General features: G+C 32.7%; 1 protein-coding gene across 1 annotated transcript in view; it reads left to right on the top strand.

Annotated features, from left to right (window-relative positions):
• The window catches only part of POU6F2 (POU class 6 homeobox 2), a 675,911-nt gene extending 675,159 nt beyond the window's left edge, over positions 1-752 (top strand). The window contains exon 9 of the mRNA XM_053714422.1: positions 248-752. Within this exon, the coding sequence (XP_053570397.1) occupies positions 248-752 (505 nt within the window). The remainder of the gene's footprint in view (positions 1-247) is intronic.
• Positions 753-16,037: the final 15,285 nt, after the last annotated feature.

Genomic DNA, 16,037 nt, shown 5'->3' with positions numbered 1-16,037 from the left:
CAAACACAGGAATTGGGCAGCATCAATTTAAATTTATATTTGAAAATTTAATTTATGGATTGTGTGAGTATTTGCATGTAAGAAATCATACAGAGGAGCTGGATAATTATTATGTTTTAGTTTACAGCATTTCCACAGTTATAAACCATTGTAAATGATCTCTGTCAGTACAGTAGTTAGGCAAGCAGGAAGTCCCTCCCTGGCAGAGCATCAGTGTAAGATTGTTCTTTTTCAATTTTCCCCTCAGACACACCATCCTGAGAAGCCACTTTTTCCTACCACAGGAAGCCCAAGAGAACACTATAGCTAGCAGTCTGACAGCCAAACTGAACCCTGGCCTTTTGTATCCTGCCAGGTTTGAAAAGCTGGACATCACCCCTAAAAGTGCCCAGAAGATAAAGCCTGTCCTTGAGCGGTGGATGGCAGAGGCTGAGGCCCGCCATCGAGCAGGTATGCAGAACCTGACAGAGTTTATCGGCAGCGAACCATCAAAAAAGCGCAAGAGACGCACTTCGTTCACTCCACAAGCCCTAGAGATCTTGAATGCCCATTTTGAAAAGAACACACATCCTTCTGGCCAGGAAATGACAGAAATTGCAGAGAAGCTGAACTATGACCGGGAAGTTGTTAGAGTTTGGTTCTGCAATAAGCGGCAAGCTCTCAAGAACACAATTAAACGGATAAAACAGCACGAGCCAGGCACAGCCGTTCCTATGGAGTCTTTAACGGACTCAATGGAAGAAAACTCCTAAAACTTTGAACTTGAACTCTGTGAATTGCCTGTTCATCACCTTGTAAGTAAAAAAAGACTGAAAAGCAAACAAAGACAAATGGACAGAAAATGATTATTAATGTATTCATGAGTTTTCCAAATACAATGCACAGCACTTAGTGTGTATGTGTGTTCGTGATAGATGTAGTCCTAGAAAATATAAAAAAAGGATAAAAAAAAAAATTACTTTTTATATGGACTTCACAAAAACCAAATAACTGCGTACGTTCTTTTTTTCCCTGTATATTATGACAATGTGAACAATAATCTTAAAGCAAAGAACCTTTTATCTATTTAAAGAAAAAGCAAGCCTGCCACCTGGAGGATCAGTTGTAGACTTTCAGGGACTAAGTGCTTATTCAATAGGAAAACTTCAGTATTAACCAAAGTCTGAAACATGGCATTGCAAAACCAATTTGTTGGTCCTCTCTTTATTAAATGTGATGTTTTGTTACAAATTTTATTATTTATTATATGATTTTTTTTAGCACAAATTTTTTTGGTCTCAATATTATGTTATTGTACAAAAAAAAAATATGGTTAAATAAGTATTGATTTTAAAATATATTTTAATTATTTCCTTGTCCGGCAATTTTAATATGAATTTTTTTTTATGTCGGGGCACATGTTCATATTTAAAGTCATCCAAAAGAAAAAAAAATAAGGGCATCTGGTATATACCAATCACTGCCAATGATTTAAATAATATTATAAAACGTTAACTGTGTTTCTCCAACCATGTTCTGCAACCATGTTTTGGTTCTCTGATTTCTCTCCAAAGTCTTATAGCCAAAGAAAAATTCAGAGATTTTGATGAAAAATAAGCAGAGAAAGAAAAACAAACCAAATCAAATATTTGAACGGTTTACAAATTTTACTTAAATGGCTGTATATTGATATAACATAACGTTTATGTTTTCTATTTTTGTTTTTTGTTTTATTTTGGAAAATGTATGTAGTTGATCTGATGTGATTAGTTTTCACACTGTTGTTGGTCACAAACCTTAGTTATGGTATCACACAATATGACACTTATGACCTAATATACCAAAATAGTATTAGTCTACTATATGTAAAGTCCCCATAGTCTAAGTGGTTTACAATTTATAAGGGTTTAGAACTTTGAAAAGTAATGTGACATTTATTAACTGTTCCAAATGTTTTCTTTAAACCAAAAATAGAAAATATAAGTAATACATACATTTATGACCAACCATTTATTTTTTGTTTCCTAAAAATATTAAATAGCACAGTAAAGTGTCTTGCTATTTGGGAGACATATCTAACAGTAATTGCCCATGGGTTTATGTCCTCCAGATGAGCTATTTGTCTTAATTGATATTAATGTTGACGAATATCTTTAATACCAAATCAAACGTAATACAGGGACAATGGAGCAAAGATCTTACCATAGTACCCAAAGTAATTGTACCCATTTATTGTTAAAAAACAATTTGTATCTTTTTCATAACATTTTAATTTAGTTCAAAGGAAGTTGAATGTCAAACCATGTACATAGCTTAAATTGTAAGCTTATTATACAGCTGTGTAGGTCATATTTTTTTCTAGGGCTACCTAGGTTCAGTTGTCTTCATATTTAACCAAGTTATATCATATTTTTAGAACTTATGAAATTACCATACAAGTGTGGTGTTGGATAGTATAGTAGTTTTAATGGAAATGCGGATAGTTAGATAGCATCATAATGATTTGTCAAAGTCAAGTAATTATGACTTATCATTATCAAAAGCAAGATGTTGAGGCAGAATATACATTTTAGAGGAGTGTTGTCCAACCTAAGGTACAAGGCACAACCTGTCCTTCTTCCCCATCCTACATTACCCCTTAAAATAGCTATTTTTTCAAGATTTTGTTTAATTGAACTATATAATTTATTTTTGATGGCTAATATTTACATTTTTAAATCAGCAAACACTGTTGGCTAACAATCTTTTTTTCATTTCCAATCAACAGAGCTGTGGAAAATGTCTTAAGGATGAAATAGTTAGGGTTATAAATACTTAAATAAATAATTATACTTTATCTATTAATATTTTTTAATTTATTCTGTTAAAAGTTTCATTTGCTTCAACCAACTTACTTAAAGGGAAAAAAAACAGATTTCAGAGAAAGTGAATGCAGCTAACTTTAAAAAGTTATACTTGCTTAATATAGATGTATTTAATTAACAAATAAGGACAAACTGGCACAACAAACCAAAAAAGTGTGAAAAACGTATCAAATAAAAATATTTCTATGAGATAAGGTGCTAATCCTCAAAAAATAACAATTAAATTACACAAAAGAGAGAAACTATGGGGGCTTACAGCACTGTTTTCTACTTATAAAACAAAGCCTTTATTTATAAATTAAAATAATTGACAGATGGTAATATCACATCTCATCAATCTGCTCACATACCACCCTCCTACTGGGTAAGGTTACATAATACTGAAAAAAGCAGAGTGAATAAGAAAATAAACAGAAAATGTAAAAAAAAAAAAAAAAAAAAGCATTACACTAATCCCAAAGACTCCTGGCCGATATACTGGAACCTCTGCATCAGGTGGGATAGTGGAGAGGCAAGTTAGAAAAGATAGTGCAGCAAACAAGTTTCGGCACAACACAGCCTTTTTCAATGCAAAAATCCTTTTTAGCATTGAAAAAGGCGGTGTAGGTCCTTTTTTTAGTACTATATAACCTTACCCAGTGGGACTGCAGTATGTGGGCAGGGTGATTAGATGTGATATTAACTTCAGTTAATGATTTTAATTTATAAATAAAGGCTTTGTTTTATCAGTAGGGAATAGTGTTGTAAGCCCCCCTACTTTCTATCTTTTGTATAATTTAATATAGATGTAGTAAACTAACTGAACATGCTTCCAGTACCATTAATACAAACTGTAACACTAACAGTCAGGTGTACCAAAAAAGTAAATCAGGATGTACCAGTAGATTTCATAAGGTTTGACCAGTAGCCCACTAGACCATTATGTTAATTCCTTTTTCCCTCTCAGCATGTAGTAATAACATGGGCTCAAGTATGTTCTGCTCAACTTCACTATTGGGTCAGTCTCTGCCATTTCTTCCTTTGTCATCTATCTATCTATCTATCTATCTATCTATCTATCTATCTATCTATCTATCTATCTATCTATCTGTCTGTCTATCATCTATCTATCTAATAATTTCAAGTTCCTAATTTTCTTTAAAGCCAAAACTTTAGAGTATCCCTCAAATAGAAAAAACTACAACAATTTTGTATACAAAGGTATGGCTAATTCTTTGTGAGGACACAACACATGTTTTTAGTGTAGATTGTGCAAAACAACACTATGTAATTGTAAATATTCTAAATACAAAAGCTGACTCATACACAGAACAAATATTATTTGTTTTCATTAATTTTTTCACATAAAATGCCTAAACAAATATATTAAGTAGTTTATATCTGCCAAATTCAATTAGGGCAATATTCTAATGAATAACCTAAAAATACAACCATATTTTTTGTAGTTATTAAAGTTAGGTTAATTGAATTTATTTTGAAAAGAACTAACAAAATGGACAATAAAATATATTAATCATTTTTTAATAAACCAAAGCATTCTTGAGATGCAGAGGTTTGTTTTCAAGTGGTCACTAATGCTAATTATTTGCTTTTATAGAAGTAATAAATAATTAAATGAACTCCTTTACGTTGCCAAAGTTCAAGCAGATTAGCAAATCATCAACAAAAGTGTGTTCTGCTGCATCTTTTTATTGGCTGATCTGTCCATATTATTTTGTAGGCGCAACATTAGTAATGTGTTGAACATGTTCCTTTTGAATTTTAATATATGCAATCTATTATATAAAGCAGATTATTTTTATTTTTATTATGTTTAGGTCCCTCTAAGTTGCAAGTTTTTTTTAACAACTATCTGTTTTATGCAGTTTAGAACCCAAACTCTCTGGGGTTTGGAGGTCTGCTTGTTGTGCCTCTTGGAACTTACCCCCTTAGAACAAATGTCCTGGTTTCTTGGTGCTGACCTTGCTTCACTCAAACGCGCCCATGATATGCCCAACCCTACCCATAACACACCTAGTGTACTACTCCACCTACCACTGCTCCACCAACAAAACACAAGTGGATAACTTTCCACAAGTCCCTTTCAACTCCCTGTCCTGGAGATATTGAACCATATGAAACCATGAGAATTCTATGCAGAACATTAGCACACAGTACACACAGTGTAAATATATATCTCAAGAATGGTTTAGTTCATTAAAAATGGCTACATCTTTTCATTTGCTTCCAAATGTATTGATTTCTTAATTTCTTCCTTCTTTCCTTCCTCCCATAGATGTCATTTAAGACACAACAATTCTGCTAATGTGTTTGTGTTCAAGGATAGAGAAACATTAATTTACACCATTCTCTCCTCTAGTGTAGTTCATAGCTAAATTAATGGCTAATTTTAAATTTATTATGCAGTTTAATATAAGGAATAAAAATTAGTGGTACATAGGGGTAAATTTATTAAATGTCGAGCAGACATGATTCGCTATAGCGAATCATGTCCGCTCAACATCGTTAAATGCCATTGATAGGTCAATCACATAGTTTACATATAAAACCTGATAAATAAATATCTGTTATCACAATCTTAATGGGACACTGAACTCAAACTTTACTTCCATATTAAATATAATAATAAACAAACACTTTGCAATGTAGTTTCATTATTTATTTTGTCTGCTTTTCCTGTATTCTTTTTAAGACTCACTTAGAGGTAGGAGTTAACCCTGCAAAATTCAGATCCCTCCCCTCATGGGGTTTGCTTGATCAGAGCAAAGGCTCATTTATATAAAAATTACTTTAGTGTCCCTTTAAGAATATTTTTTATTTCTGGTCTACAAATTTATTTTTTGAAAAAATAAATCTTGCTTAATTTAGCTTTAATTAAATGGTATATGTTATGGTAATTTCAATTGTTTTAATTTTTTCAACTATTCTCTAGCTATAGTTGACCCTAAAAGGTCCATAATCTTTAAAGGTAATTTATATTTATTGTTTAATATATTTAAATCAGCTGTTAGTGAACAATATATATATATATATATATATATATATATATATATATATATATATATATATATATATATATATACCGTATATATATATATATATATATATATATATATATATAAAAAAAATAATATTAATGAAGAAATTGAATAATTTAGAATTGAATGCATTTTCTCTTATTTATATACTAAGATCTTATTAAAATTTGTTACCACAGCCTCTGTTCCAAATACAAGTTTACATTTACCAACAGTTGTAATAAATGCCAAACCACAAACTTTTCAATATCGTGTCCTTGTGACACCGGTGGCCAAAAACTAAACTTAAAAGGGTATTACATACCTCTTGTTTTTTTTAAAGTTGTGTTTGTCCCACTTTCCCTAGAGAGGCCAAAAAGTAAATAATGTTACCTGCAAATGCTGTAAATCAAGTAACTGGCTTAGGCAATTTGCAGAATTTTGAAAACCTTAGTTACAGATTTTGCACGAGGCAAAGTCATTATTTTACACAAATGCAAAAGATGTGTAATGTCTCTTTAATTTTGCAACCCCTGACACACTAAGGCATTTTTGTAGTTTAATAATTTTGTATTATGTTTTTTTTGTATTTTTTGAAAATGTTATGTAATGCTTCCTAAATTCTTTTTTTTACTGATTTAGACAGTTTGCAAATAATTACCAACTAAAAAAAAAATCTTTGAAAATGTACATATGTAAACCATGCATCTTTGTTATCACTAAATTCCTTTTTCTCATAAGTATATAAATATCTGTATACTTCAATTTTGTAAAAATGTATAAAAACAGCACATTTTTAATGCATTTTTGGCTGTGTTAGGTTTATGGGGTAGATTCTTTTCCAGTTGAAAACCTTATTGTATAATTTGTCTACAAAAATTCCCATATGTTGGCAGACATTTCAATTGAAAAAGAATCCCCTCTTATGTAAGGTGCTGTAGATTGAATGAATACAAGCATTTTGCATCAGTGTTTATTGTTTCACTGTGAAAATATGTTTATAGCAGCAGGTCCGCTTGTTTGTTGGCAAATGAAATATAAGCACAATCTTAAAAAACTGGCATTTATTTTTTACACGTTTTATTTATTTATTTATTTGCCGGTATTCATATAGTAAATGCCACTGGGATGTTGCATATCTCTGTTTTCTATTAGCATTTGTCTGTCACATGAGATTAATATCTAGTTATATTTTTTCTGTACAATTTCAAGAGAATGAGGTAGTTTATTGCACTTTACCCCATTCTTAGACACTCAATGTTCCCAAATTACGACAAGTACATAAAGATGAGTTATAAAGGCTCCAGCTTATGTTATTATTCATTTAATATCAGTTAACATAGTCGTCACTAAATAACTGATAAATAATACCCACCCACAGTGCTTGATTGATGAGAACCTTTTATCAGAACTACAAAACCAGGACCTTTTTTGAGCTCCAAGAAGTACATCGATTGTTAGGCCACCAGTCCGCCAAATACAAGCACAATCCAGCTGTAAGAAATCAACCCCTACCACTTAAAAACAGGGAGGGAAAGAAGGAGCTTCTCCTCACACTTCCAATCTGGAAAAGAGATTCCTCCTTCTTCTCTCTCCCATCTTTAGGTCATTGCATCAAGGCCTGCAAACCTTCTTCCAGACCTGCTCTCCAACTTCTCCCCACGGCCTGCCTTGGAGTCAAAAGTCCCTCCTTCATATTCATTGCTACAGGGCTGCCTGTATTGGTCATATTGATAAGCAAATGGGGTTGTAAGTGGAAAGGCATTTTAACAATACATATAAAGTTACAGTTTTCCATAGTTGACAGCCACTAGAATGCATTGAGGTATATGATTCTAGCATTCTTTTAAAACAACTTTAATCCTGAATTTTATTCACTAGTTGAAAGTTTTGATCTTATATAAGATATACCAATATTAGTCTAGCTTAAGAGTTTAAAGGGGCATTATAGTTATATACAGAGGTGGAAAAATATCACTATAGTTTACCATTCAGAGAGAAAAGTTACTTATCAAAAGGGAAAAAAAGTTACTGGTCCTCTCAGTGTTAAAAAAAAATAGGCAAAGGCAAAAAATTGTACTCATCCTCTGCAATTTCTCACTAGCCCAGGACAACCATCATACATATCTAAGATATCTCAGTTTCCATAGAGAAAACCAGAGGCTGGACCTGACTCTGCTCATGGCCCTTACTTAATCCGCCCCAAATCAAAACATATGACCTCACTGTGGACATACTTGCCTGACCTCACTGTGCACGTACTTGCCTAACCTCATTCTGGGGTTCCCTGCTGCACAAACAAGGTGCCTATGAATAAATCTCACTCAAGACTGGTTCTATAGTTTTCCTGTACAATATTAACCTATTTAATGTCAGATAATATCCCATCTATGAACTTAATTGGTAGTAACAATATAAATCTATAGAGACGTTCATGGACACATTTGTTTCCACTGACAGTTGTTAAATTTACCATGCCTTGACTCAATCTACCTAAACCTCTAATTTAAAGAACAAAATAATCAAATTTATGGGTTAATTTGTTATTTTAACATTATTTAAGATTAAATCAGCAATGCAGACAGTTTTTGGACTGGTAATAAAGCAAATCTATCATGAATTAAATTTCAAACTTTCTGGTTAAAACTCATGCATTTGTATCATTTTCTCTACAAGCAATTTGGATCTGCTGCTTTAAAACAGTTGCCACGTTATCTTTATTTTTTTTAACAAATTAGTACAATTTAGCAGTCCTGTTTTACACAATCCTATTTTTGTCAAATAAGATTACAAAGAAAAACAAAAAAGTTTTGGTTTCTCAACAATGATACAAAGTGGAGCGCTAAAAGAACAAGTAAAGGTTTTTCAAAGAACTCAAGCTATTACCAAAAAGAAAATATGTACAAATGCCTTTGCTTGTCTTAATGCTGGACCAAAGCTCAGTGTATGTAGGTATATGCACATGTATAAATATGGCAAAATGTTGCTGACAATCTTGCAATAGTAAATTGTTAATAAAGTCAAACACACATGATTATCTTTGTTTTGCCTCTGAAGTCTATATTAAAAGATGGATGTGATCAGTGCTGGAATAGGCTCTAATGATGTGATTCTATGTTGTCAGAAATACATTAGAACATTCTACAATACACAAAAAAGTGATTTATAATTATAAAATACGAGCAAGACATTTAAAGGGATATTCCGTAAAAAAAATGTACTAGAAGCAAATTCTGAAATATGCCTGTATTAAGAAATATACTTCTAGAAAATATTACTATTTTCAGTAAGAACTTTTATAGTGCATGGTCAATGCACCAGTATTTTTAAACAGTTTCTCACTATGTTCAGACAGCCACCAGTTCCATGTATAATATACATGCAGTCATTACTTACCAGATACAAGGTATTGCCAGCTCTCTGAACGGAAATGCTTTTTAAAATGCTGGTGAGTGGAGCATATCTGGATATGTTCCACATGGCCATGCACAATATAAAATCTCACTGACAGTGATCACTTTAACTAGAACACTGGTTTTCAAACCTGTCCTCAAACCTCTCTAACAGGCCAGGTTTTTTAGGATTACCCTGGATGAGAGCAGGTAAAATAACCATGGTTACTAATCAGCTGATTATTTCAGCTGTGCTCCAATTCAGATATCCTCAAAATGTGGCCTGTTAGGGAGGCCTGGGGACAGGTTTGAGAACCAGTGCACTAGAAGATTTGTGTTAATCCATATGTAGTGCAAAAATACTTCTCAAAACTGAAATATACGCAAGTGCATTTCTGTTTCATCTGGACTGTACCTTTAAGATGTGTATTATATATTACACAGATACATTGTGGTAAATGTATCATGGTGAGGACAGACATGATCCGCTATAGCGAATCATGCCCGCTGCACATCGATAAATGCCAAGAGCATACGCTGTTGGCATTTATCATTGCACCAACAGTTCTTGTGAACTGCTGGTGCAATACCGCCCCCTGCAGATTCGCGGTCAATTGCCCACTAGTAGGGGGTGTAAATCAACCCGATCGTATTCGATCGGACTGATTGCTCTCCGCCACCTCAGAGGTGGGGGACGAGTTAAGGAGCAGCCTCTTTGAACCGCTGCTTCTTAACTTCCTATTCAGGCGGAACTGAAGCAGAGTAGGTCGGAAGCAGCATCCGCGACTTCATAAATCGACCCCATTGTCTCTATATTAAAACAACATGTTCTTAGGCTGCATTAAATGTACAAGTTTGACACAAGAACTGTTTACTTTCTATGATTTCTAAGAACCTCACAATATATTTGATCTAATGCGTATTATTTATACTTGATTGAATTAAAATGTAAACAGCAATGCAACTTTAACCCAGCACTGATCAGTTCAATTACAAATTAAAAGCAAACAACTTTACTTTTCACTGCAAGATATTTTTTCTTTTCTTTTTCTTTTTTTTTCCTTTATTGTTTTGTGTGTAACACGTGCATTTTTTCACTGTTTAAACCAAAGTTGCTATACGTGTTGATGTGCTTATTAGCTGCAGAATGGTCATACTAATACAAATAAAAATAAAAATCAATAAAAAAGCAAAACAGTTTATGTTCCCAGCATTGAGTGTGGTAATAAGACAGCAATAAGGGATATTTGATGTTTCCACTGCAGTTGGATTTTGATGGTGTGGAATGGAGGAACAAAAAAAAACAACAACAAAAAAATAATGGAAATTTAAAAGCTCCTTACTGCTCTGAAACTGAAACCAAAGCTAATTTACCTGCACAGTTTGCTTTAAATTTTAAAGACTGAAATAAAAAAAAAAAATACTATAATTAATATAGAGCAATATCTGTATGGTCAGTATAAGCTGCACTAAGTGTATTTCTAAACAGCTTGGAACCTGTCACTTTTCATTTGTACCATAAAAATAAAGAATTGTTTGACATGAAAACATAAAGAGTTTTGTGAAATGTTATTACATTTAATAAGAATTTATTTAGATTTTTACTGAGCTGAGCTTTAAGTATTTTAAAGGTCATTATATATTTTTTCTTTTACTGTTTCAAGATCTACATCAGCATGAGTGTTCTATAAAAATAATCAAGAGGGCAGAATATTTGTTATGGAATATCCTTAATTTAGTGTAATTTCGGCTTCCTCTAAAGAACGGCCATATTCTTAAAGGGACCACCCCAGGTTCTACTGTGATTAAGCTGCATTTAATAAAAGGCTACATGTGTACATAGTGCAGATCTCTCTGCTTGCTCCACTGCAGAATGGTAAGTGTGCTCCTTGGACTTTGCGCAGAGCATCACGACTAATAAGTGACAGTGCCTGTGCATAGGGCGGGTGTTTCTCCCATTGATAAAATTATTAGCAGCATTTTTTGTAACTGTACTTTCATGTATACTGTATCTATCAAACATACAGGGGAAGGAACTAAAGTCAAAATTAAACTTTCATGAATAAAATGTGCGCAATCTTTTTTATATACACACTTTCTGAGGAACCAGTTCCTACTGAGCATGTGCAAGAATTCACAGTATATGCATTTTGTGATTGGCTGATGGGTGTCATGTGATGCAGGGGAATAAAAAAATAACTAAATTTGAATTTGTTAGAAACAAATCTACTACTCACTACACATACTGAAATGCAGACCAACTGCCAGATTACTAGTAACGCGATATTGTTAGCGCGGGTCTGGATAACTAATATCATGCCAGCGCTAACTTACACGTATTACAAGTCGAAAGTAAATGGATTCGCTCAAGAGCAAAATAAATTAGCATGCGTCAGGTTTGTAAGCATAAAGGGTAAGAGTTAACTAAAAAGTGCACCAAACACAACATAATTACATTGAAATAAAGTGTTACACTCATGCATACACTATCTAATAAAAAATAGTCATAGGACTGCTAATAACAGTGCTGTAGTCATAGGTAAGGCTGCTAATAACAGTGCTGTAATTATGGGAGATTTTAACTACCCTGATATAAACTGGGCCAATGAAACTAGTAATTCAGCTAAGGGGGATAGATTGTTAAATGTTCTCAGGGATAACTTCTTGTCACAATTAATAGAGGAGCCAACTAGGAGTAAAGCTATATTGGATTTAGTGCTATCAAACAATACAGATATAATATCAAACATAGAAGTTAAAGAACATTTGGGTAACAGTGATCATAACATGGTCACATTTGAAATCTCTTTTCATATGCAGTGTTTTAAAGGCTTAACTAAGACTTTTAATTTCAAGAAAGCAAAATTCAACGATTTAAGGAAATCATTAAATAATATAAATTGGGACAATGTATTTTCTAATAAAAATACAGAGGATAAATGGATAATATTTAAAAAATTGTTAAATAAATATACATATCAATACATACCATATGGTTATAAAAATAAAAATAAAAAATACTAAGCCGTTATGGCTAAATAAAAATGTGTTAAAAGAAATTAGGAAAAAACGTAGGGCATTTAAATTATTAAAAGAAAATAGTACAGACTCAGCATACAATATTTATAAGGAATGTAACAAAGCATGCAAAAAAGCAATCAAATTAGCCAAAATTGAAAATGAAAAATTAATTGCCAAGGATTCTAAGTCTAACCCTAAAAGGTTCTTTAAGTACATAAATAGCAAAAAATCTAAGAAGGATAATATAGGTACATTAAAATGTGTGGAGGGTAGCATGATAAATAATGACAGGGAGAAGGCTGAGGTACTAAACCAGTTTTTTTCTTCAGTATACACAAGAGAGGAACCATTGAATGATACTTTGGAACAGAATAGAACATGCCAGTCCATACCACTAACTGGGTTTTGTTTCGAAGATATCAGGAAAAAACTAAAAAATATTAAGGTAAATAAAACTCCAGGCCCAGATGGAATACACCCAAGGGTGTTAAGTGAATTTAGCACTGTTATAGACAAACCTTTACTCTTAATTTTTCAAGACTCATTATCCTCAGGCATGGTACCCCAGGATTGGCGTAAAGCTGATGTGGTGCCACTCTTCAAAAAGGGAAGCAGGGATGATCCAGGAAGCTATAGACCAGTTAGTCTGACATCAATAGTGGGAAGATATTTGAAGGGATTATAAGGGATTATATTGATGAGCATATTCATGTAAACAAGATTATGAGTTCTAATCAGCATGGCTTTAGGAGAAATAGATCATGTCAAACTAATCTAATTAGATTCTACGAGGAAGTAAGTAAAAATATAGATAAAGGGGAATCAGTTGATGTGATATACTTAGATTTTGCAAAGGCATTTGATACAGTGCCACATGAGAGATTAATGCACAAAATTAAGGGACTGGGAATAGCTGAAAATGTTAGCTCATGGATAAATAACTGGATAAAAGATAGGGAGCAACGAGTAGCAGTAAATGGATCATACTCAGATTGGACAAAGGTAATCAGTGGCGTCCCCCAGGGATCAGTACTGGGCCCTGTTCTTTTTAATATTTTTATAAATGACTTGGAGCAAGGATTAAATAGCGACATCTCTATTTTTGCAGATGATACTAAGTTAAGTAAGGTCATTAGGTCAGAGCAGGATGAACTCTCTTTGCAAAGGGATTTGCTAAAATTAGAACTATGGGCAAGTGAATGGAAAATGAGATTTAATACGGAAAAATGTAAGGTTCTACATTTTGGAAGTAAAAATAAGCAGGCTATGTATTTTTTAAATGGGACAAGACTTAGCCAAACACAGGAGGAAAGGGATTTGGGAGTAGTAATAGATAACAAGCTAAAGATGAGTGCACAATGCAGGGCAGTGGCTTCAAAGGCTAATAAGATACTAGCATGTATTAAAAGAGGCATTGATTCAAGGGAGGAAAGCATAATTCTGTCATTATATAAAGCCCTGGTAAGACCTCACCTTGAGTTTGGAGTGCAGTTCTGGGGACCGATTGCTAAAAAAGATATTGCAGAACTAGAAAAAGTTCAGAGAAGGGCCACAAAGCTAATAAGGGGATTGGAGAAATTAACCTATGAGGAGAGGCTAGCCAAACTGGGTCTGTTCTCTTTAGAAAAAAGGCGCTTGAGAGGTGACATGATTACTTTATATAAATATATTCAAGGCCCATATACAGAGATGGCAGAAGCTCTTTTTATTCCAAGAAAATTGGTTCTGACAAGAGGTCATAATTTAAGGTTGGAGGAAAGGAGATTTAATCTCCTGCAATGGAAACGTTTTTTCACTGTAAGAGCAATAAAATTGTGGAACTCATTACCAAAGGAGGTAGTGAATGCCAATACCATAGATACATTTAAAAATAGTCTGGATAAATTTCTGTATATAAACAAAATTCATGGATATGATTGCTAGTATTAAATGGGTCACATTTTAATGGGGTTATGTAAGCTTAACTGGAGCTTTTTGTAAGTATTTTAGATTTGTATAGGTTGAACTCGATGGACTTCAGTCTTTTTTCAACCTTATCTACTATGTATGTTACTATGAATATTAATAAACACATTTTATATGGGTTAAAAGGTATATGACAAGGTGCTTGAATAGAAAGGGCTATAATGCTTGTATGTATGTATATATAAATATATATATATATATATATATATATATATATATATATATATATATATATATATATATATATATATATATATATAAAGGTGTTTGGGTGTATATATATGTGTATATATTTCTAAATACATTTGTATTTATATATGTAAATACATACTGTATATACACATATAAACACAAATATTTATATATATATATATATATATATATATATATATATATATATATATATATATATATATATATATATATATATATATACAGATACATACACTTTGGAGCCCTTTCCACTGAAAAAGCATTTTTAATCAATTTTAATATTTTATAATATGTTTTACTGTGTATTTACTGAAAATATTTTACATTCCAATGTTCTTTGTATTTTTAAATATGTATCCTTTATAGTTCTGTATATATATCAATGCAATTAATCATATATAAATATAAATATATATATATATATATATATATATATATATATATATATATATATATATATATATATATATATATATATATAAATAAAAAGAACATTTTCTTCTATGTGTAGAACATAGGAATTTAAAATATTCATAACTACCTTCCGGTGGGAAAGAGAGAAAATAACTCATTGTGTAGTTCATTAACAAATCTAGACAGGCCAGAAGGCTTGTTTTTCCCACAGAAAACCTCTGGAATACATTCGGCTAGATTACGAGTTGTGAGTTAGGCTTAAAAAGCATCGTTGGCCGGTCCTAACGCTGCTTTTTAATGCCCGCTGGTATTACGAGTCTTGCAGGTACAGGTGTACCGCTCACTTTTTTGGCCAGACTTGGAAATACCGCAAATCCACTTACGTAAATTGCGTATCCTCTTTTTTCAATGGGACTTGCATAGCGCCGGTATTACTAGTCTGCTAAAACGTGAGCGGTAGACCCTCTCCTGTCAAGACTGATACTGCATTTTAAAGTCAGTAGTTAAGAGTTTTACACTACAACGCCGTAGCATAAAACTCATAACTAAAGTGCTAAAAAGTACACTAACACCCATAAACTACCTATTAACCCCTAAACTGAGGCCCTCCCGCATCGCAAACACTAAAAAAACTTTTTAACTCCTAATCTGCCGAACCGGACATCGCCGCCACTATAATAAATATATTAACCCCTAAACCGCCGCACAACATTAGTCAAATATTATTAACCCCTAATCTGCCGGCCCTAACATTGCCGCCATCTACCTACATTTATCAACCCCTAATCTGCCACCCCCAACGTCGCCGCCACTATATTAAAGTTATTAACCCCTAAACGTAAGTCTAACCCTAAACCTAACACCTCCTAACTTAAATATAATTTAACGAAATCTAAATAAATATTCCTATCATTAACTAAATAATTCCTATTTAAAACTAAATACTTACCTATAAAATAAACCCTAAGCTAGCTACAATATAAATAATAGTTACATTGTATCTAGCCTAAAAAGGGCCTTTTGCAGGTCATTGCCCCAAAGTTATCAGCTCTTTTACCTGTAAAACATTTTTTACAAATCGCCCCCAACATTAAAACCCACCACCCACACAACCAACCCTACTCTAAAACCCACCCAATACCCCCTTAAAAAAACCTAACACTAACCCCTTG

Source organism: Bombina bombina, chromosome 5 (genome assembly GCF_027579735.1).
Source record: "Bombina bombina isolate aBomBom1 chromosome 5, aBomBom1.pri, whole genome shotgun sequence".
Classification (NCBI taxonomy): Eukaryota; Metazoa; Chordata; class Amphibia; order Anura; family Bombinatoridae; genus Bombina; species Bombina bombina.
This window is presented reverse-complemented; position numbering and strand designations above follow the sequence as displayed.